This window comes from Hemitrygon akajei, unplaced genomic scaffold, assembly GCF_048418815.1.
Source record: "Hemitrygon akajei unplaced genomic scaffold, sHemAka1.3 Scf000038, whole genome shotgun sequence".
In the NCBI taxonomy this organism is placed as follows: domain Eukaryota; kingdom Metazoa; phylum Chordata; class Chondrichthyes; order Myliobatiformes; family Dasyatidae; genus Hemitrygon; species Hemitrygon akajei.
Genome location: NW_027331924.1, coordinates 5,331,269 through 5,356,536, shown reverse-complemented (window position 1 = coordinate 5,356,536; position 25,268 = coordinate 5,331,269). Strand labels below are relative to the sequence as shown.

Genomic DNA, 25,268 nt, shown 5'->3' with positions numbered 1-25,268 from the left:
AGAGACAGAGTATTTGAGGCTTTCCAGTTCAATTCAGTAATATTTCCAGTAATTGGTGTGCCTCGAAAGACGGGTCGCAGTGTTGGGCCGACCATTCAGATCAGAACAAAATAATTTACCCAGCAGAGTGAGCTCACAACCCGCTCTTGTGTTTCAGAGTTATTTACAAATTGAAATGTACAATTTAAAATGTGCAAAATAAATTTATTATCAAAGTATAGGCACATCACCATGTATAATCCGGGGATTTGATTATATTGTAAATTCTGTAATCTCAAGAACCATTATAAGATGAATGAAAGATCGCCCCCAACAGGACAAACAAAACAACCATGTGCAAAAGACAACAAAATTCAAATATAAAAGAAATAAAACTAATAAACAACCCAGAAATAAACATCAAGAACATGAGATGAAGAGCTGTTGATTGTGTCCATTGTTTGTGGGAATAGCAAAGTTTAAGGATCTGGTCTCAATTTAGAAAATTTTTTGGTTTAGCGAATTTTTTATTATCATCTCCCATTCTCCTTTAATTTTTGTTTTATCCCTTTCATGACTGACAAAGTCTTTAAGGATTCGGATGAACTACGTATTAAGTGTTTTTGGAACTTGTTTATCTCAGGATCTCTTGCATCATTTGAGCAATTGTCAAATAAATTTGCACTCCCAAAATCACATTTTTACAGATACCTTCAAATTAGAGATTTTCTACATTTCCAATTAGCTACTTTTCCTATAGGTCCTGATAAAAATTTACTGGACGATCTTTTAAATTTAAAACCTTTTGTTAATGGTTCTATTACCGGTATCTATAACTTGTTGATTGATTCCAGACAATACTTTTGAGATAAAATAAAAAAGGCTTGGGAGGATGACCTAAGTTGTCAGATTTCTGATGATAGATGGAATAAAATTCTTAAACGGGTTAATAAATCATCGTCATTCTCTTCTACAATTTAAAGTGGTTCATAGAGCTTACATTTCTAAACAGAAGCTCTCCAGTTTTTACCTGAATGTTTCTTCACTTTGTAATAAATGCAACTCTGCTGATGCCTCTTTAATTCATATGTTTTGGTTTTGCCCTACAATTGAAAAATTTTGGCAGGAAGTATTTCATACCTTCTCTCAACTTTTTAGGGTCCAATTTGACCCAAATCCCCTTACTGCCTTGTTTGGTATTATTGCAAATGAAGTTAGAACTTTAAATACCCCTAACCTACAGGTTTTAGTTTCCACCTCTCTTTTAGCAAGAAGATCAATCTTGCTTAAATTGAAGGAGTCTACCCCTCCTACACATCTTCAATAGCTGCATGATATTATGTCGTATTTAAATTTAGAAAAGATCCGCTGCTCAGTCTTAAATTCGAAACAATCTTTTAATGATATTTGGGGACTTTTCCTAAATTATTTTTCCAATTTATAAATATTTTTATCTTCTCTTCTTAAGTGAATATGTTTTTTTTCCTAATTGTCATCCATCAGCTTTTTTCTTTGGTAGTTGGAAGGGGGTTGAATTTTTTTACATATAAAAAAAATCTTTTATGATGTCTGACCTATCTTTAAGTTTTTGATTACAGAGTGGTATACCTTTATGTGTTATGCTATAACATTTTGATCAATTTTATTACAATATATGAATGTACACAAATTATGTTGAGATGTATCTATGTGTTGCACTCTGTAAATCTTTTTTTTCTGAATAAAAATATTGTAAAAAGAAAGAAGGACCTGTTGGTTGAGTGTAATAACTGTTCCTGAACCTGGGGTTGAGGCTCCTGAGGCTCATGCACCTTCTTCCTGATGGCAGCATTGAGAAGAGAGCATGGCCTGGGTGGTGGGGGTCCTTGATGGTGGATGCTGATTTCCTGCGACAGCACTCCACAGCGATGTGCTCAGTTGTGAGGAGAGTTTTACCCGTGATGTGAAGGGCCATATCTACTATGATGAGCTGGGCCATACTACTGAGGACAGACAGTTCCTGCTTTCTTGTAATTGCACTTGTGTCCCGGGCTCGGGACAGATCCTCTGAAATGTTAGCACTGTGGAATTTAAAGTTGCTGAACGTCTCCACCTTTGAGCCCCGATGAGGATTGCCTCATGGGTTCCTGTTTCCTCCTCCAAAGTCCAGAACCAGTTCATTGCTCTTGCTCTCATTGAATGAGAGGCTGCTCTTGGACCATAAGACCATGAGAGACAGAAGCAGAATTGGGCCATTTGGCCCATCAAAACTGCTCTGCCACGTCATCATGGTAAATCCATTTTTCCTCCCAGCCCCATTTTCCTGCCTTCGCCGCGTATCCTTTCATGCCCTGACCGATCGAAAGTCCATCAACCTCTGCCTTAGCAAAAGGAAAAGCAGCATCCGTCATCAAGGCAAGATGAGGTGAGGCACCTCCCACTCCGTACCCATCCATTTCTGTCCCTCCCCCCTTCCCACTCTCTTGCCTACAAACCTCGCTTTCACTCCTTACCATTACCTACCCAGGACTGTATAAAGTGCACAAAACAGTGAAGGCATTACAATAAATAATAAACAGGTCAGTAGGGCAAGGTGTCAGTCCAGGCTCTGACTATTGAGGACTCTGATAGCTTGAGGGAAGAAACTGTTACATAGTCTGGTCGTGAGAGCCCGAATGCTTCGGAGCCTTTTCACAGACGGCAGGAAGGAGAAGAGTTTGTATGAGGGGTGCGTGGGGTCCTTCATGATGCTATTTGCTTTGCGGATGCAGCGTGTAGTATAAATGTCCGTAATGGCAGGAAGAGAAACCCCGATGATCTTCTCAGCTGACCTCATATCCGCTGCAGGGTCTTGCGATCCGAGATGGTGCAATTTCCGAACCAGGTCGTGATGCAGCTGCTCAGGATGCTCTCAATACAACCCCTGTAGAATGTGATGAGGATGGGAGGTGGGGGGGGGGGGGTGGGGGGGGGAGATGGACTTTCCTCAGCCTTCGCAGAAAGTAGAGACGCTACTGGGCTTTCTTTGCTATGGAGCTGGTGTTGAGGGACCAGGTGAGATTCTCCGCCAGGTGAAGAAATTTGGTGCTCTTAACGATCTCTACCGAGGAGCCGTCGATGTTCAGTGGGGAGTGGTCGCTCCGTGCCCTCCTGAAGTCAACAACCATCTCTTTCGTTTTGCTCACATTCAGAGACAGGTTGTTGGCTCTGCACCAGTCCGTTCGCTGCTGCACCTCCTCTCTGTAAGCTGACTCGTCGTTCTTGCTGATGAGACCCACCACGGTCGTGTCATCGGCGAACTGGATGATATGGTTCGAGCTGTGTGTTGCAGCACGGTCGTGGGACAGCAGAGTGAACAGCAGTGGACTGAGCACGCAGCCCTGAGGGGCCCCCGTGCTCAGTGTGATGGTGTTGGAGATGCTGCCTCCCGATTCGGACTGACTGAGGTCTCCCAGTCAGGAAGTCTAGGATCCAGTTGCAGAGTGAGGTGTTCAGGCCCAGCAGGCTCAGCTACTGTATGAGGTTAGTGGTGGTGCTGGGAAATCCCCAGAGTCAAAATGGTTGGTGATGGTGTGGGAGACGATGTCCTGGTGTTCCTTACTGGGGTCCTGTTCGAGGGGTAAGTAAAAGGAGGTGTCCGAGAGTTGGCGATAGGCCTCAGCAAGGTAGGGGTCAGTCCGACAGACTACTACCTCCCCTATCTGCGGGTTTGATGGTGAGGTTAAGATTAGAGCAGTGTGAGTGGAGAGTCCAACGTTCAGAAAGAGTGAGGCTGGAATTTGAGAGAGGACTGTTGAAGACGGTTGATGTCCCATAAACAGACTTTGTTGGATCCTGTTCAAATTCCTGTGGCTCCTTTGTGCCCCTTCCGAGGTCAGCACATCTTTTCTTGGATATGGGGCCGGAAACTGCTCACAATGCTCCAAGTGAGGCCTCTTTGTAAAGCCTCACCAATGCATCCTTGCTTTTCCTCTCGAAGTGAATGTCAACATCACAGAGAACTTCCTCAACATCGACTCAACCCACAAATTATCCTTCAGGGAATCCTACACGAGGATTCAGAAGGCCCTTTAATTTTTAATGTTTTTTATTTTTTTTTTCCAGTTACAAAACAGTCTACCCTTTTATTTCTTCTACCAAAGTACACGACTATGCCGTCCCGAAATTCATTCCTTCATCCATTGATGTCTTCTGTAAATCTTTCTACAGGAAAGAAACAGCAATTTGTGTCCGGGAATTCTCAAACACAACACACCTCTGTCCGGATATTTAAGGAGTGACCAGATATTTCCATTGAAACACCGATATATCAGTTGTTGATCCTTGGGGATGAAGTAGTGTCTCATCTCAGCCGGAAACGTGACTGAAATATTTTCGATGTCACTCAGTGAAATCCACTGGAACCGGGCGCTGAGAACACAAGTAACAGAAGTAAGGCTGTTTACAAGAAGGGGATGAGCGGTCTCCATTTTCTAAGGAAGCCGAGATCCTTGAATGTGTCAGGCAGGATGCTGGAGATGTTTTACCAGTCTGTTGTAGCGACTGCAGTTTTCTTTGCCGCTTTACGTTGGGGGAGCAGCATCGATGCAAAATAAACTCATCAGAAAGGTTGGAACCGTCCTTGGCCACAACCGGGGCTCTTTGGAGTGAGTGGTGGAGAGGAGTGGTGTCACTAAACAAATGGACACCCATTACGGACAATCGGTCACATCCTCTCCATGAGCGACTGCACAGGCAGCGGAGCACCCTTTCGAACAGACTCACTCAGCACCGCTGTCACAAGGATCGTTACAGAAGCTCTTTCCTATCAGATGTAATAACCACATACAACAGTCCATCTGCTAACCGGCCACCCACAGCTCCAATCTCTTCATTAAATTTGCCGACAGCACCACATTGATTGGCCCAATCTCAAACAATAATGAGGTGGCCTGCAAGGAAGAAGTCATCTCTCTGACACAATGGTGTCGAGAAAACAACCTCTCCCTCAATGTCGGAAAATCAAGGGAGCTGGTTGTGGATTACAGGAGGAATGGAGACGGGCTAACCCCTAGTGACAACAATGGATCTGGGGTTGAGAGGGTAAACAGCTTTAAGTTCCTCAGGATCCTCATCACCGAGGATCTCACGTGGTCTGTACACACAAGCTGTGCGGTGAAAAAGGCACAACAGCACCTCTTCCACCTCAGACCGTTGAGGAAGTTTGGTATGGGCCCCCAAATCCCAAGGACTTTCTACAGGGGCACAACTGAGAGCATCCCGACTGGCTGCATCACTGCCTGGTATGGGAACTTTACCTCCCTTAATGGAAGGATTCTGCAGAGAGTGGTGCGGACAGCCCAGCGCATCTGTAGTTGTGAACTTCCCATGATTCAGGAAATTTACAAAGACTGGCGTATAAAAAGGGTCCGCAGGATCATGGGGCACTTGAGTCACTGTAATCATGATCTATTCCAGCTGCTACCATCGGGGCAACGCTACGGCAACAGAAAAGCCAGGACCAACAGGCTCCGGGACAGCTTCTTCCACCAGGAATCAGACTGCTTAACTCACGCTGATTTCAGTGCATTTCTATGTTACCTTGACTGTTCTGTTTATTATAAATTACTATGAAATACTACGATTGCACATTGCACATTTAGACGGAGGCATAACGTAAACAGTTTTACTCCACATGTATGGGAAGGATGTAAAAAATAAAGTCAATTCAATACATCTTTCTGCGACAGATCATAGTTCAATAGTCTCTGCAATATTGTTTCATACATTATTATTGCACATTGGTACAGTAATACTGTGTATGTTATTATTCTCTATTTTTAGTAAAGTCTTCACACTGCTAAATGCGATTTTAAATATTGCTGCTGTAACGAAAGAATTTCCCACTCGGGATCAATAAAGTATTTATTATTATTATTATTATTATTATTATTATTATTATTATTATTATCCAGCCCTATATCTCTTTCAGCGACTTTACGCCTCCCCCTTTCCCGTTTTCTCCTATCTCCTCATGTCGCCCCACAATCTGACTCCCTCCCTTCCTTTCCAGTCCTGAAGAAGGGTGTCGGTCTGAAACGCCGACTGTTCACTCCTCTCCATAGTCGCCGCCTGCCCCCCTGAGTTCCTCCAGCATCTTGTCTGTGTTGCTTTGGGTTCCGTATCTGCAGATTCTCGCCTGATAAATCATTGCGCATGCGTGGTCGTCGCCACCAATCCCGAATATTGCGCATGCGCTGAGTAGCCCGGAGGTCGAAAACGACCGGACAAAGGTAAGAGCGGGTTCCAGGCGGGTTCTAATTCACCGGCGTCTGAAACGCGACCGAAGGACAATTACTGTGATTTCCAGCAACACTGGTGCTGCACCCCACGACGGTCCTAGTCCTCTCCCGCTGTCGCAGCCCCACGATCCGTACCCGGCCCCAGAGCATGCTTACCGGCGCATGCGCATTCTTGGGCCTTTCAATGCGGCCAGGGAGGTCTCTCTCTCCCTCTCCCTCTCCCCCTCCCCCTCTATCTCCCTCTTCCCCTCCCCCCCCTCTTCCCCTCCCCCCTCTCTCCCCCCTCTCTCCCTCTCCCTCTCTCTCCCCCTCCCTCTCTTGTTTTACAGCGGTTGGCACCCAGCTTAATGGTGCATTACCGTCACCTTCTGCTCCGGAGTATGCGATGGACTCACATTCTAAATCCCTTCATCCAATCGGACACATACACATAACCTACACTTTATCCTCCCCATCCTAGAACCCTATTTCTGTGTATCCATCATATCCTATTAAAAAACCCTGTACCCCTTAAGAAAGCTAAAAATACCCTGAACTGTGTTCTCTCACCCATGTCCAGCAACCCTTTTAATGTGAATTCCTGCACCCCCAGTTCCCTTAGATTAATTCTCATCATCTCTCTCTGTATCCCATATTTCCTGCAACTCAGAACTACATGCTCTACTGACTCCTCTTCCTGACATTCCTCACACAGTCCTGCCTGGTGTTTCCCTATCAATTTCAGTGTTTGGTTTAGTGCACAGTGCCCCAGCCTTAACCTAGTCCACACAATTTCCTCTATTCTGTATCTACTTCCTACCCTAGTACCTACAACACTTTTTTGTATTTGATATAAATGCCTCCCTTTCCCCTCCCTGTCCCATCTTTCTTGCCACATTTGGTTATTTTTTTTCCCAGATTACACACTTAACCTCTGTTTTACTAATACTAATGTGCATTTCTATATTTTCTTTCTTTATTGCCCTCTTTGCCAACTCATCCACCCTTTCATTGCCCTTCACCCCTACATGAGCTGGAACCCATAGAAATTTAACCTGACCTCCCTGATTTGCAACTCTTGTGACTGACTGAAGGACTTCATGAAGTACATCTTGCCGGCTGTTTGAGTGAGAAGACCTTAAACTTGCTAGTACCGAAGATGAATCTGAGCATATCAACGCTTTGACTAGTTTAGTTTTCTCCACCCAACGCAACGCAACCAACACTGCCATCATCTCCACTGTACACACCGCTAACTTATCAGATGTTCTTCTGCTGATTGAAATTGCTTTTGCTGGTATTGCCACCCCAAACCCTGTCACTCCTGTCTCAGGTTCCTTAGCACCATCTGTATAGACCTGAGTATAATCACTATACATTTCCATCACATAACAGTTAAATGCACTTACCAAATCAGTTTTATACTTTCCTTTCCTTTTTACCTCTAACAAATGCCGGTCTACGTCAGGCCATACCAGCTTCCATGGAGCTACAACCAGATAAACTACTGAAGGACTTATCCTTAGATCAAACACTCCACATGATCTAGCAATATCATTCCCTACCCGACTAATGTTTTCCCTCTGAAACCTCCCATTTTCCCAGGACTCCTGCAACACTCCTTTAGCAGGGTGGGAATCATTGTGTCCCTGCAAATTAACGCAGTAGTTTGCCATCAATTGCATCCTTCTTAATTCCAAAGGCATTGTTCCCATTTCTACCTGCAGGGCTGATACTGGTGATGTTTTAAAAGCCCCACTGCACACTCTCAAAACCTGAGCCTGAATCACATCCAGTTTCCTTATAAGAGACCTAGCTGCTGATCCATATGCTACACTTCCATAATCCAACACAGATCTTACTAAAGCCACATACATTCTCTTTAATGCTGAACAACTTGCTCCCATTCCCTACCAGTCAAACATCTCATCACGTTTATTACTTTTTTACATTTCTCCTCAACTTTCCTGATATGGTCTGCCCATGTTAATCGTGAATCAAATATAACTCCCTGAAATTTAAATGATCCAACCCTTTCTAAATCAATCCCATACATCCTTAACTTCTTCCCTACTTCTATTCTTTTCCTAGTGAAAAATACAGTTTGAGTTTTTTCCACTGAAAATCTACATCCCCAATCATAACCCCACTCTACCACTTCATCAATTGCTCCTTGTAGTTTCGTGATTATATGCTCCGTGTTCCTGCCTCTTTTCCACAAGGCCCCATCATCCGCAAACAGTGACCTACCTATATCCACTGGTACCTTTGTGAAGACATCATTGCTCATAATGATGAAAAGTAAGGGGCTAATCACACTACCCTGAGGTGTGCCATTTCTCACTATGTACTGTTTTGATAATTCTGATCCAATCCGAACTTGAATTTGTCTACCAAACAAAAAATATTTAATCCAATTAAAAACTCTCCCCCCAACCCCCATCTTGTGCAGTTTAATTAATAATCCTTCCTTCCACATCATATAATAGGCTTTTTCAATTTTCATAGGCTACTGCTTCTTTATTTGCCTGGGCCTTTCTTATTTCAGTCTCTAACCTTATCACTGAGTCCATGGAATTCCTTCCCTTCCTAAAACCTCTCTGATAACTTGCCAGCATTCCTCTCTTCTCAAGATCATATGATAACCTTTCAGTTATCATCCTTTCCATTACCTTACATATATTTGATGTTAGTGTTATTGGCCTGTAGCTAGTGGGTTTTGACGGATCCTTGCCAGGTTTCCTTATTGGAATTACTACTGCTTCTTTCCATGCACTTGGCAATCTTCCCTCCTCCCACACCGTTGTAAAAATGCAGTAACTTCAAGAGCGCTCCTTCTAGATTTTTTAGCATAAAGTAGCATATTAGATCTTTCCCTGGTCTCGATCTCTTTATTGCTCTCACCATTTCTGCCAAAGTAAATGGATCATCAATTATATCATATGTTTCTTCCCTCCTGTTTAACACACCTGGGTATTGACTCATTGTTCTTTCCCTTCTCCTTCTCCCTTCTTCAGACAAATTTTCTGAACTATATTGCTTTACAAATGACTTGGCCATGATCTCAGCCTTTTCCCTGCTGGAAACTGCTGTTTCCTCCTCAGACAGCATTACTGGATACTCCCAATCCTTTCTATCTCCCTGCATCCTCTTAATCATTCCCCATACGTCTCCCACAGGCATTGTTCTTCCTATTTTGTTGCAAAAACTCCTCCAACTTGCCCTTTTAGCTTGACGTATAGTTCTTCTTACTACTGCCTGTGCCTTCTTATATTGAATCAAATGCTGCATATTATGGGTTCTTTTAACTAGTCTGAGTGCTCTGTTTCTGGTTTTTACAGCCTGACAACATTCCTCTGACCACCATGGCACTATTTTTCTATTCATCCTATTTTTACTCCTGGGTATAGATCCTTCTGCTGCCATAATAATTGCTGAAGTCACCTGACTGTTTAATTCATCTGTATCTCCAGAAATGTCAATCTTTGTCAATGCTTCTTCACTTAACTTCTGGAATTTACCTCAATCTGCTTTTCCAAACACCCACTTTGGGACTCCCCCACCTGGTCTTATTTCAACTCTTTCACCCACTGAACATAAAACTGGGTAGTGATCACTGCCTACTGTTGAAGCAGTCCAAACTCCCCAGTTACTGATGCCAGCCAAGACATTAGACACTAACGTAATATCTAATACCGACTCAGTTCCTGTTGTTATGTTTATTCTTGTTCCTCTACCATCACTCATACATACCAAATCCCTTTCTTCCATCAAATCTTCAATTACCGTTCCATTTGAATCTGTAATCGGATCCCCCCATATTGTGCTGTGAGCTTAGAAATCTGAACACCACACTACTTTGTGTCTATTTTGTCCTTGTATCCTTAGTAGGCTGTCCAAATCCAACCTTTTACATGGATTGTAGTAGTTAATTATAACCACTCCCTCCCCTCTCTCCCATATTTCCACCACTATGTATTCCTGATCGACTCCTTTTTCCAGTACTCTATACGGTGTACTTTGCTTGATTAACATAGCACAACCTCCTCCTCCCCCTAGATTTCTATCTTTCCTTATCATTGTATACCCATGTACCACAAAGTCTAAAACTGGTTTCAACCAAGTTTCCTGAATACACACTACATCCGGTTTTACAACCATTTCCTTAATAAATTCCTTAAATTCCTGGCCGTTGGCCAGTAAACTCCTTGCATTCCATTGCAAAAGAATCACCATAATGAGTACTAACCAACCTATGACACTTCCTGGCTTGACTGACTAGTGAGGTTCTCCCTCACGTCTTCCCATGTCAGTCCTACTAACCCTAAATGGTTTACTGCTGCTTTGACCACCAGCTGAATTTTGTCACTTTTTGACTTTACCTCTGCCGTACTAATAATGACTCCTGCAATGAATGTTACTACAGCTTTTTTTTCCACATAAATCCTGTCATTTACTCTTCGCTGCATCTCTTGCATCCCTATTGCTCTCTGATCATTAGGAGTATTTTTCTGTTCTCTTGACATTCTTACAGCTTCTGCATAACGGATCTTTCTTTTCACTCTTATTTCTTGAATTTTATTCTCCCGTCTCATAACCTCACTCCCACTATACGCCACATTATGAGCTCCTCCACAATTACAGCATTTTGGTTGCACTCCTGCTCCGCACTTTCCATATTCATGATCATCCCCACATCTAGCACATCTCCTCTGCCTTTTACAGTTTTTAGCTATGTGTCCAAACCTTTGACAATTATAGCACCTCAATGGCTTTGGCACATACACCCTTACTGGGTAACTCATGAAACCCAGTAACACTTTCCTTGGCACTCTTTCTTCTTCAAATTCAATCAATACTGTTTCACTTTCCTTTTTCATTCCCTCCTTTGTTGTTTTCAGTCTTAGAACATTAATTACTTTCCCCCCTTTGATATTCCTCTTCAACTCCTCCATGTTTAGACTCATTGGTACACCCGTGATCACTCCTTTACAACCGCCATTTTGTGCTCCCACCCTCCCAGTATATTACACCTCGCATTTTCCTATCTCTTTTAGCTTGAGTACTTTCTCAAGTTGTTCCTCATTCGCACATCTTACCAATAGATTGCCATCATTAAGAACTTTTGCAAATACTATTTCCCCTATCTTATTTGCCAGAGTTGTTGTTAGCACAAACGGGTTAATTTTCTTCATGTGTCCTTGCGCCTTCTCATTAAACCTAATTATGACAACACCTCCTCTCTGAACTTCTTCATCTTCCTCACTTTCAGAACTCTCTCCACTGTCATTTCTTATTCTTTTATTCCCTTTGTCTCGGTTTTCATTCATCCATCCCCTCACTATCTCCTTATTCCCTTTATTTCTCCCTTCACAATAATCCATTTCTCCCCAGCTGCCTACCTCTGATCCCTATCCCTATCCCACTCCTTCTCCACTCTCTTTCCCTCAGCCCCTCCTCTCACCTTGTCTGCCATTACCAGACCCAGGCAACCCCCCTCCCAGCAATTCCCGCTCCTTCTCCACTCTCTTTCCCTCAACAAGTTCCAAACCACATTCACACATGCACCACCACCTTCCAAACTCTCAGCCCAGCCCACAGCCAGCCCAACAATACCGGGAGGTTTCTCTTCATGAGGGTTTCTGGGTAAGGAGGCAGCCATGGGTGGTAGTACCGGTGTTGTTCCGTACAGTCGAAGGAAGTGTGAACGGATGTATCTCCCAAACATTGCCGAGCTCCACTATGTAAATCAGAGCATTATGAATCAGAACGAAAATATAGTTCCCAGTTAAGCTCGGTTGAAGAGTTTACCCTCCAGTCAGTGAAAATGTCAATTAGTGCTGTATGGAAATAAAACCTTCCATCAGATTTAGTTCTCCCCGGGTTAATAACGATATGAAACAGCTTTGCCTCGATGACAAGTGACTTCTGGCTTGCAGATCAAAAAGGTGCCGCACTCCAATGAGAATAACCACTGCCCTCCATTGGCCTTGCCATCGATGGGTTCATCACTGTCAATCAGCAGATGGGGGGGCGATCCAAGTAATTGGTAAATCTCCAGGATCGTACATGCAGTAACAAGTGATCTTTGTAGTATTGTGGAACATGACCAGAACTTGAAATAATACCAAAGGACAGAGACAGATTGAGCCAAGTCACAGGTTGATTGAAGTCAGAAACAGCCCATTCTCATAAAGACAGGGATATAGTCAGATAATTTGATGGTCAGTCAGAATGTCTGATCCATGCCTTGTTAGAAGATGAGTGCATATGGAAACATAGAAATCTACAATATAGTACAGGCCCTTAGGCCCACAGTGTTGTGACGTCCATGTAACCTATTCTAGAAACTGCCTCGTATTTCCCAACTGCATTGCACTCTGTGTATTCTAAGCTCCATGAAATTATTTGAGTCTCTCAAAAGACTCTATGGTATCTGCCTGTACTGTCATCGCTGGCTGTGTATTCCATACACCTGCTACTCTCTGTGTGAGAAACCTACCTCTGACATCCCCATCGACCCTTCTTCCAAGCACCTTAACACAATGCCCCTTGTGTTTGCCAATTCAGCCCCAGGAAAAAGCCTCTGGCTGTCCACACGATCAATGCCTCTCATCATCTTATTCACATCTATCAGGTCACCTCTCATCCTCCGTCACTCTAAAGTTCACTCAACCTATTCTCATAAGGCATGTTCTCCAATCCATGCAACATCCTTGTAAATCTCCTCTGCACTCTTTCTATAGAATCCACATCCTTCCTGTAATGAGGTAATAGAATGCTCTAAGTGGGGTATAAATCAGGTCTTATATAGCTGCAACATTACCTCACCACTCTTGGACTCAGTTCCATGGTTGATGAAGGCCTTCTTAACAACAATGTCAATCAGTGCTGCAGCTTTAAGTGTAAAATTGACATGGACCCCAAGATCTAGCTGATCCTCCACACTGCCAAGAGTCCTAACATAATATTACATTCTGTCTTCAAATCTGATGTACTGAAATAAACCACAGCACACTTATCTGGGTTGAACTCCATCTGCCAGTTCTGCATCCTATCGATGTCCTGCTGTAACCTCTGGAGAACTGTCCAGACTGCTCACAACACCCTCAGCTTTTGTGTCATCAGCAAACTTACTGACCCACCCTTCTACTTCCTCATCAAGATCATTTATAAAGATCACAAAGAGAAGGAGTCTCAGAACACATCCCTGTGGAACACCACTGGTCACCGTCCTCCATGCAGAATATGAACCATCTACAGCCACCTTTTGGCTTCTGTGGGCAAGCCAGTTCTGGATCCACAAAGCAAGGTCTACTTGGATCCTTGCCTCATTACTTTCTGAATGAGCCTTGCATGAGGAATCTTATCAAAAGTCTCACTGAAAGCCATGCATACTACATCCAATGCTCTACCTTCATCAGTGTGTTTTGTTACATCCTCAAAGAAATCAATCAGGTTCATATGGCACGATCTGCCCTAGACAGAGCCACGCTGACTATCCCGCATCAGATTATGCTTCTCCAAATGCTCAGAAATGCTGCCTCTCAGGAGCTTCTCCAACAGCGTGCCCTCCTCTGAAGTAAGAACCACTGGTCTGTAATTTCCTGGCTTATCTGGCTTACCTGAAAAGAGAACAATGTCTTCTCATCCTCTGGTACTTTTCCCCTCTCTACTGATGGTGCAAAGATCATCACCAGACATCCAGCATTTTCCTCCCTCACTTCCCACGGTAGCCTGGGGTATATCTCAAGATGAGTACCACCAACTTGAGTTGAAATTGGTAAAATTGTGATGCCAGAGCTCTCATTCAAAGGAGAACATATCGAAGCATGTAAAATTATGAAAGGAATAGATAAGATAGAGGTAGGAAAGTTGTTTCCACTGGTGGATGAGGCTAGAACTAGAGGATGTCACCTCAAGATTTGGGGGAAATTGGGATGGAGATGATGAGGAACTGTTTTTCCCAGAGGGTGGTGAATCTGTGGATTTCTCAGCTCAATGAAGGAGTGGAGACTACCTCAGTGAATATATTTAAGACCAGGTTGGATAGATTTTGGCATAGTAGGGGAATTAAGGGTTATGGGGAAAAGGCAGGTAGGTGGAGATGTCCATCGCCAGATCAGCCATGTACTTATTAAATGGCAGAGCAGGCTCGACGAGCCAAGTGGCCGACTCCAGCTCCTATTTCTTATGTTCTCACCACAGACTATAATCTCTCCTGAAATACTGTCCTTCACCCATTGATGTATTTTGCAAATATTTTTACAGGTTTGAAATGACAGCACACTTGTGCACGGGAATCTCAAACACAACAACACATCAGTTTTGCTGACTCTGGATATTTAAGGAGTGACCAAATATTTTCTTTGCATCACCAACACATCTGTTGTCAATCCATGGAGATGAAGCATTATCTCATACCATCTGGTAATGTGTTTTGTCTCTGAAATCAAGTTTTCTGTTGTAACTCAGTGAAATCCACTGGAACCGGGGTGCTGTGAACACACCAGCATTTGTTCACTGGAGATCAGTTCTTCAACTGCATTCAAAACTTCAAAACTACAAGGGATTCAAAACTTCTGACTTTCTGAATTGCCAGAGAATTGATCGTAGTCAGGTATCATTCTCCTTCTCTCAGTGTGGTAAGGGATTCACTCACAGCCTACCCACAAACACGCCAGTGAGTTCACCGTGGGGAGATATCATTCTCCTTCTCTCAGTGTGGGAAGGGATTCACTCACAGCCTACCCACAGACTGGCCAGTGAGTTCACCGTGGGGAGAGGCCATTCACCTGCTCTGTGTGAGGGAGGGGAACTACTCAGTCATCCAGCCTGAAGATACATCAGCAAGTTCACACCAGAGTGAGATGCTCCACCTATTCTGCAAGTGGGAAGCAATTCGTTCCATTGTCGATGCTGAAGATATATCCTAAAGTTCACCAGTGAGAGGACATTGACCTGCTTGGATGGTGGGAAGACATTCACACGCTCAAACAGACCACAGTGACACCAATGAGTTCACACCGGGGAGAAGCCATTCACCTGCTCCGAATAGGGGAACGGGTTCACTCAATCATCTCAACTGAATGAACAGCAGCGAGTTCACACTGAGAAGAGGCCATTCACCTGCTCGGACTGTGGGAAGAGATTCACTCACTCATCCTACCTACATAGACACCAGCGAGTTCACACTGGGGAGAGGCCATTCACCTGCTCAGACTGTGGGAAGGCATTCACTCAGTCAAATCACCTGCTGCAACATCAGTTAGTTCACACTAGGGAGATGCCATTCACAAGCTCAGACTGTGAGAAGGGATTCACCAGTCATCTCAACTGAAGTCACATCAGCGAGTCCACACTGGGGAGAAGCTGTTCACTTGCTCTGAATGTGGGAAAGGATTCGCTCGGTCATCTGTACTGAAGGTACATCAGCGAGTTCACACTAGTGAGAGGCCGTACATCTGCTCTGAGTGTGGGAAGGGATTCACTCACTTGTCCAACCTACACAGACACCAGCGAGTCCACACTGGGGAGAAGCCGTTCACTTGCTCTGAATGTGGGAAAGGATTTGCTCGGTCATCTCCACTGAAGTCACATCAGCGAGTTCATACTGGGGAGAAGCCATTCACCTGCTCTGAATGTGGGAAAGGATTTGTTCGGTCATCTGAACTGAAGGTACATCAGCGAGTTCACACTGGGGAGAGGCCGTTCACCTGCTCTGAGTGTGGGAAGGGATTTGTTCGGTCATCTGAACTGAAGGTACATCAGCGAGTTCACACTGGGGAGAGGCCGTTCACCTGCTCTGACTGTGGGAAGGGATTCACTCACTCGTCCAACCTACACAGCCACCAGCGAGTTCACACTGGGGAGAAGCCGTTCACATGCTCTGAATGTGGGAAAGGATTCATTCGTTCATCTCAACTCCTGAGACACCAGCAAATTCACACTGGGGAGAAACCATTCACTTGCTCAGAATGTGGGAAAGGATTCATTCGTTCATCTCAACTCCTGAGACACCAGCAAATTCACACTGGGGAGAAACCATTCATCTGCTCAGAATGTGGGAAGGGATTCACTCACTCGTCCAACCTACACAGCCACCAGCGAGTTCACACTGGGGAGAAGCCGTTCACATGCTCTGAATGTGGGAAACGATTCGCCCAGTCAGCTCAACTGAAGGAGCATCAGCGAATCCACACTGGAGAGAAGCCGTTCACATGCTCTGAATGTGGGAAAGGATTCACCCAGTCAGCTCAACTGAAGTTACATCAGAGAGTCCACACCGGGGAGAAGCCGTTCACATGCTCTGAATGTGGGAAAGGATTCGCTCGGGCATCTGTACTGAAGGTACATCAGCGAGTTCACACTGGGGGGAGGCCGTTCACCTGCTCAGACTGTGGGAAGGGATTTGCTCACTCGTCCAACCTGCACAGACACCAGCGAATTCACACTGGGGAGAAGCCGTTCACTTGCTCTGAATGTGGGAAGGTATTTGCTCAGTCATCTGAACTGAAGTCCCATCAGCGAGTTCATACTGGGGAGAAGCCGTTCACCTGCTCTGAATGTGGGAAAGGATTTGTTCGGTCATTTGAACTGAAGTTACATCAGCGAGTTCACACTAGTGAGAGGCTGTACATCTGCTCTGAGTGTGGGAAGGGATTCACTCACTTGTCCAACCTACACAGACACCAGCGAGTCCACACTGGGGAGAAGCCGTTCACTTGCTCTGAATGTGGGAAAGGATTTGCTCGGTCATCTCAACTGAAGTCACATCAGCGAGTTCATACTGGGGAGAAGCCATTCACCTGCTCTGAATGTGGGAAAGGATTTGTTCGGTCATCTGAACTGAAGGTACATCAGCGAGTTCACACTGGGGAGAAGCCGTTCACCTGCTCTGAGTGTGGGAAGGGATTTGTTCAGTCATCTGAACTGAAGTCCCATCAGCGAGTTCATACTGGGGAGAAGCCGTTCACCTGCTCTGAATGTGGGAAAGGATTTGTTCGGTCATCTGAACTGAAGGTACATCAGCGAGTTCACACTGGGGAGAGGCCGTTCACCTGCTCTGACTGTGGGAAGGGATTCACTCACTCGTCCAACCTACACAGCCACCAGCGAGTTCACACTGGGGAGAAGCCGTTCACATGCTCTGAATGTGGGAAACGATTCGCCCAGTCAGCTCAACTGAAGGAGCATCAGCGAATCCACACTGGAGAGAAGCCGTTCACATGCTCTGAATGTGGGAAAGGATTCACCCAGTCAGCTCAACTGAAGTTACATCAGAGAGTCCACACCGGGGAGAAGCCGTTCACTTGCTCAGAATGTGGGAAAGGATTCATTCGTTCATCTCAACTCCTGAGACACCAGTAAATTCACACTGGGGAGAAACCATTCATCTGCTCAGAATGTGGGAAGGGATTCACTCACTCGTCCAACCTACACAGCCACCAGCGAGTTCACACTGGGGAGAAGCCGTTCACATGCTCTGAATGTGGGAAACGATTCGCCCAGTCAGCTCAACTGAAGGATCATCAGCGAATCCACACTGGAGAGAAGCCGTTCACATGCTCTGAATGTGGGAAAGGATTCACCCAGTCAGCTCAACTGAAGTTACATCAGAGAGTCCACACCGGGGAGAAGCCGTTCACTTGCTCAGAATGTGGGAAAGGATTCATTCGTTCATCTCAACTCTTGAGACACCAGCAAATTCACACTGGGGAGAAACCATTCATCTGCTCAGAATGTGGGAAGGGATTCACTGATTCAGTTCATCTGAAAGAACATCAGTTTGTTCACACTGTGGAGAGGCCGTTCACCTGCTCAGACTGTGGGAGAGGATTCACTCGGCGTTTTAGTCTATTAACGCACCAGTTAGATCACAGTGAGGAGAAACCATTCACATGCTCTGAATGTGGGAAGGGATTCGCTCAGTCATCTCAACTGAAGTTACATCAGCGAGTCCACACTGGGGAGAGGCCATTCATCTGCTCTGAATGTGGGAAAGGATTCAGTCGTTCTTCTCAGCTCTTGAGACACCAGCGAATTCACACTGGGGAGAAGCCATTCATCTGCCCAGAATGTGGGAAGGGATTCACTGATTCAGCTCAGCTGAAAGAAAATCAGCTTGTTCACACTGGGGAGAAATCATTCTGAGGAAATGCGGATATATAAAAAATCATTTTGAACCCAAGTAACCTCTAGCTAAAAGAATAATTGGGACTGAACAGGAATTTTTGAACAAAAGTAAACTCTGTCTTCAGCAGTTAAGAAAGTAAGCGGCTTATACTGGTTTCCATTTAATTGTCAGAGGGACATTGAGAATTTGATAATGTATATTGTACCCGTGTTTGAGTAAGCACTCATCGATAAGGACAGCAATGACCATCTGTCTGGAATGAAGTCAGGACCTTGCAAAGGGAATAGCTGATAAGCACTGGACTGTATATCCATCTATATTCAAGCCTTGAGTTAGTGCACTCTGTTATCTAAGACCTTAAGTTTTGCACTAACAGACTTGGTTCTAATAGCAGCTTACAACAGTGACGTATGGGACTTACTATGTATGAATATACTGCTGTAACTTGACTGAGAGAGTCCACTTGTCAGATGGTTGGCAGCACTGACATGCCTTCCCTTTGATAACTGGCTCTCAAACTCTTGCAAGAGAATCCAATAAACTGTGGTGCCGAGAGGAAACTGGTCTCCCGAGTTTTATTCAGATTCGACTTTAACATTGGGCGTCACGAACAGGATCCCAATACAGAGAGTGCGAAGCAGACAGACTGAGTAAGCGGCCGGACCACTCCGGGGACTGCGGAGACCGACCGGGCGCCCAACGGGTATTTCACCTTTTGTCGCTCTCCGGTAGTTCCTTTGGAGGCACGGTTCCTCGCCGAGGGCTGCTTGCATACCATGACAGGATCAGGAAAGTATCTGTCGGAAGACTTGTAGAAGCTAGGCAAATGTTATTAATTGAGTAGGAGTCGGATCCTGGTAAATATATTAATTGAGCAGAAGAAGGTACCAGGTAAATTTTACTAACTGGGCAGGAGACAGACGGGCTGGGTAAATTTATCAATTCAGCAGGCGGTGCCTGCTGGGTAAATTTATCTGATTGTTAATCGAGCAGGAGGCTCTGTGCTGGGTAAATTACTTAGAGGGCATGGAGTCGAGTGATACGAGTGGGCCGAGAGCAGCCCTACACAATGTGTGTGAGAGTTTTCCAGACAAGGAAAAAGATTTGTGAATGTTGACCGCAGCGCTGAATAAAAAGATTGGGGGGGGGGGGGGGAAATGTGGCCACTGAGCGGGAGCCTGCGATATCACCTCTTGAGAACAAGCAGTAAATTTGATATGGAAGATGAACTGTGGGAAGAAGTGGAAATTGTTGAAAAGGCAATGGAAGGATAAGGCAGATGCAAAGTGGAACAGTACATGATGAGCAAGTTGGAGGGATAATGCGTGTGACAAAGGGAGAGAGGTACGTACTGTAGAAGGTTGAGAGACGCTAAAGGCGGAGTGTGAATGGGTGAATGGGCGTCGAAAGCGAGAGCAGGAAAAACAACGTCAGCAAACCAAGGCCGGCCTAGATAGGAGAGAAGGGCAGGAACGTCAGTCTAAAGTTCGAACTGACAGGGAAACAAGGGATCCCGAACCCATGTCTGGGATACCGATCCTGTTTGAGGACGGTGACCGTGATGAGGAGTGGGCACCCACCGTACTCCCCCCACCTTACTAGGGGCCAAGTGCACCCAGTGCTCCCGAACCTCAATCCTCCCAGTACTCAGATACGGTGGCTGCTCGGGTAAAACAGCGGCAGCGGGGAAGGGGAGGCTGTCTATATCCTCAGATTCAGAAAGGAAATACCGAGGATTATTACGAGACAGGGAGGGAAGAATCCACTGAAACCCCAGAGTTAATGGCTCCACAGAGACAATTGCCCACCCGAATGCTGCCTAATCCATGAGCAGCGGAGGAGGGACAGCTCTCAGTGATTCCTGTGCATGCACCCTGGAAGCCTCAAAAGATGACTGGAGAGGCTAAAGGAAAAGAGGGCAGTGCATTACTGGCCGAAGTTCCAGGTTTCCTTCGGTGACAGACAGGATTGGTGCTTCCCCATACCACCGTTAGGGTTTGCCCTGGGTTCAAGCTAAAGAGCTTGTGTTTCTTGCCTACACCCTGACGAAACAGTCCTCTAGCACCAAGGGAGACTGGCAAGACTTGGCCAACTCCGATGCTGGAAGGAGTCAGAGGTGAAGACGGGACATCTTGTAAGACACTCTTAATATTGACCGAACCCAAGACGTTGTACCACATCTCCGGATAATTTCGGTCCATGAAGTTGGCCGCACCAAATTCACCCCCCCTGTTTGGATCACCGTGAACGAAGGACAGACTCTCCCACCCCTTCCGCATTACCCCCTCAAGCCGGAGGCAATGTTTTATGAGGATGGAAGGTCTCTGGTAATCCAGCGAGGGGACGATGTTCTGGCTATGTGATAATGACGGACAGTGACGTAAGCCTCTTTCGAAACAGCTGTGTCCGTCCAGAAGGCTGAGCTGTTCACTCTGACTCGTGCCTGTATCCTAGCAACAGATTTAAATGAGAATTTTTACACAGACTCCCGTTATGCACAGACTACGGAGCTTTAAGGGTTTCCTGACTTGTTTTGACTACCCCATTTTAACGTACCTTTGCAAACAACTTACTCAGCACTCTACAGCTACCTCGAGTTCTGGCTATTACGGAATGTGCAGCCCATACTGGGGAATCTGATGAGATATCTATTGGTAATGCCAGGGCTGATGCAGCAGCTAGACAGACAGCTTCGAATCCCACACGTTTAGACACCTCGGGAACCCAGCAAGCTCCTATTAGACACAATCGAAGGACGGGCATGCCAGACATGGGGGAGATACGTACGTTTCAGGAGGACGCCCCTGAAGGAGAGCGCAAACTATGGTCCCACATGGTTTGCCACCTTGAACCTCAGAACAATTTATGGGTGACCTCTGCAGGTCAGGTCTGTGTTCCATCTGTGTTCTTACCTATTTTTGATAGATTATGTACATAATTGTACACGCCTGGGCAAGGAGGGAATGGTTGAATGGTTAATACATTATTATAATCTTGCTGGCACCCTGATTTCCAGAAAGCAGCTGCATTGCGTGCACACGCCCAGCTAATCCACAGCCACTTCCAGGACAGCGGCGACACGAGGCGCATGTGGAAGGGCATCCAGGACATCACCAATTACAGGACAACATCACCTGCAGACCAGCTAGCAGATGTTCTCACTGACATCTTCAACATCTCCCTGAGCAGCGCCACCGTTCCAACGTGCTTCAAGGCCGCCACCATCGTCCCCGTGCCGAAGAAGTCTTCAGTGTCCTGCCTGAATGACTACCGTCCCGTTGCACTCACATCCATCATCATGAAGTGTTTCGAGAGGCTCGTCATGAGGCATATCAAGACCCTGCTGCCCCCCTCACTGGACCCCCTGCAGTTTGCGTGCCGTCCCAACTGCTCAACAGATGCTGCCATTGCTACCTCCCTCCACCTGGCCCTAACCCACCTGGACAAAAAAGACACATGCGTTCAGATGCTGTTCATAGACATCAGTTCAGCATTCAACACAATCATCCCTCAGAAACTGATTGGAAAGCTGAGCCTACTGGGCCTGAACACCTCCCTCTGCAACTGGATCCTAGACTTCCTGACTGGGAGACCTCAGTCAGTCTGCATCGGGAACAGCATCTTCAACATCATCACACTGAGCACGGGGGCTCCCCAGGGTTGCGTGCTCAGTCCACTGCTGTTCACTCTGCTGACCCACGACTGTGCTGCAACACACAGCTCGAACCATATCGTCAAGTTCGCCGATGACACAACCGTGGTGGGTCTCATCAGCAAGAACAACGAGTCAGCTTACAGAGAGGAAGTGCAGCTAACGGACTGGTGCAGAGCCAACAACCTGTCTCTTAATGTGAACAAAAACAAAAGAGATGGTTGTTGACTTCAGGAGGGCACGGAGCGACCACTCCCCACTGAACATCGACGGCTCCTCGGTAGAGATCGTTAAGAGCACCAAATTTCTTGGTGTTCACCTGACGGAGAATCTCACCGGATCCCTCAACACCAGCTCCATAGCAAAGAAAACCTGGCAACGTCTCTAATTTCTGCGATGGCTGAGTAAAGTCCGTCTCCCACCCCCATCCTCATCACATTCTACAGGGGTTGTATTGAGAGCATCCTGAGCAGCTGCATCACTGCCTGGTTCGGAAATTGCACCATCTCGGATCGCAAGACCCTGCAGCGGATAGTGAGATCAGCTGAGAGGATCATCGGGGTCTCTCTTCCCGCCATCACGGACTACATGCTGAATCCGCAAAGCAAACAGCATTATGAACGACCCCTTGTATGCACCCCTCATACAAACTCTTCTCCCTCCTGCCGTCTGGGAAAAGGCTCCGAAGCATTCGGGCTCTCACGACCAGATGATATAACAGTTTCTTTCCCCAAGCCATCAGTCTCCACAACACCCGAAGCCTGGACTGACACGTTACTGCCCTATTGTCCTGTTTATTATTTATTGTAATGCCTGCACTGTTTTTGTGCACTTTATGCAGTCCTGTGTAGGTATGTAGTCTAGTGTAGCTTTCTTTGTGTTGTCTTTTACGTAGTTCAGTCTAGTTTTTGTACTGTGTCGTGTAACACCATGGTCCTGAAAAACGTTGCTCATTTTCACTATGTACTGTACCAGCAGTTATGGTCGAAATGACAGTAAAACTGACTTGACTTGACTTGAAGAACGAGCCAAAGCATGTTTAATTTGTAAAAGGATGAATGTTGGAAAACAAGTACCTTGTGTTTCCGGATCTACCCCCTTGTCTGGCGGGCCTTTTTTCTTGTTTACAGCTTGGTTTTATAGAATTTCCTAGAGTACATTGTTATCAGTATTGCTTAGTGACAGTAAATGCATTTAGCAGATGGATTGAAGCTGTTCCTACAACTAATAATACCACTATGACTGTTGTGAAAATATTTCTAAAATAAATAATTCCTCGCTATGGACTTCCAGAAATGATAAACTCGGTCAATGGGCCACATTTTGTAGCCAAAATAAATGAGGAAGTCTGTAAAGAACTTGCTATAAAACAGCAGTTCCACTGCACCTGCCTTCCGAAAGCAGCCGGCATAGTGGAACCAGCCAAAGGTACCGTGAATGATCAGCTGGCCAAACTTACACCAGAAACTGGACTGACCTGGTTGAAGGTTTCACCCTTAGCCCTAGGTTGCCTACATCAGTGACGTCATGTGACGTCACTGATCTATGTTCCCACCTTTGTCTATTGAAGTTTTACTGATGAAGCTAGAATTTCTCCGTAAGTAAAGCCTGTGATTTAATGTACACTCTTATCTAATTAATTAAGTTTTGCTGTAACTGATTTGGTGGGAATGTCCATGGAACCGACTGTTCTTTGTTTCGCCAGTTCTATAAATTGTCATGTTTCTGAGTGTTAGACAGAAAGCTCGTTGCGAGCTGCCGGGGAGAGAGAGAGAGAGAGAGAGAGATACTCAGTCTTCCTGATGATCGGCTCCGAGTCCTTTCTCGCCGGCTGAATTCGAACAAATAAACGGGTGAAAGATTAAATAAAGACTTGTTTGTGGTGTAGTTATTTGGTCTGGTAAATTTCAGTTTACGCTCACATCCAAGACTTCCATCCGGACCATCGGGACAAGCCTGGAGGATCGCCTGGAGGCTCCCGCTGAAGGGGCGGGAGGGGGGGGGGGGGTTCGGTACTATCATGGACCCGTCTGGCAATTCACCATCTTGCTATTACCTCCTTAATTGGGCATTAATCCCCTCCTCTGATTGCCAATCATTCTCAGTTCCACTAATTACAGAACACATGGTTCTCATTAGCGAAAATAGGGTAAAACTCGGGCGTCACAGCCATGCTTTGCCAGTTCGTTGGTCGACTCTAGTGTGAGTAAACCTCGTTTCCTGATTCCTCAGGACTGCCAGTTCTAAGCTCCGCATCATTCCCTGGATACTCTACGTAAACAATGTCTCTGTGTAAAGACTCTGCTGGATACCGGTTCCCCGTTCGCCACGGTGCTAACGCCTCACAACTCTGCCTCCGCGCCTCGGTCCTGCGCTAGGGTTCATCCTCAGCCTCGTCCTTGCAACCATAGCAGGGAGATGAAATAAACAACAACACTAAAATAAACACAATAACAACGTTACCCAAGGAGCTGATTATTGGTTTCAGGAGGAAGAAACCAGAGGTTCAGTCACCAGACTACATCGGCGGTGAAGAAAGTCAGGAACTTTCTGTGCATCTGGTTTTCGGTGCGGTGTATTTGGTAGAATCAAGAGCTTCGATGAGATCAATCACTTCTCCTACCCCCGAGAATACAACATTATTTAGCGATGCTTGATTGTACAGAGAAGCTTCACTCACCAGCGTAATTTCTGATAAGAACTCCACGGAGTCAGACTGCTAAACATGTCCATTTACAGGTGTTATGTGTGCTGAACAGACCTGATGGAAATGGGGTGCAGAGTTAACCTTTTGAGAACTATGAACTATTGCTATTGCTATGCTGCTATTGAGAGAGAGAGAGAGAGAGAGAGAGAGAGAGAGAGAGAGAGAGAGAGAGAGATGAAGCACAGAGGCAGGCACATCTGCTACTGATAAGAGAGAGGCACACAGTTGATTTATGTATAATGGCTTCTTCCTGGATTGTAATACCTTTCGCTACAAGGACGTTACTTTGCTCCTTAACATTCCTAAGGAGATAGCAGGAGTGGCCTGATTTGATGGACATGGTCATTTTGAGTTGACGGATGGCTGATACCCCGTCAATGGGGATAAAAGACAGGTGTGGGGAGACACCCTCAGACACACCAGTGTACACTGACCGAGTGTTGTGCACCCACAGGAAGGTGGGGGCTTCGAGGACCGAATCAGGAGATCGGTCAACAAAGCTCACAGTGTGACGGCAGGGCCGGTGGGGACTTGTGTGTGTGTCCACTCATGCCA

At 45.7% G+C, this 25,268-nt stretch overlaps 1 protein-coding gene across 1 annotated transcript; it reads left to right on the top strand.

Moving 5' to 3' along the window:
• The first annotated feature begins 3,515 nt into the window (after positions 1-3,515).
• On the top strand, positions 3,516-18,441 carry LOC140720205 (uncharacterized). Its single transcript, XM_073035092.1, is given in 4 exon segments — positions 3,516-3,577; positions 6,203-6,437; positions 15,277-15,544; positions 15,547-18,441. Coding segments are annotated over 4 exon segments (3,390 nt in total). The 3' UTR covers positions 18,372-18,441.
• The last annotated feature ends 6,827 nt before the right edge of the window (positions 18,442-25,268 follow it).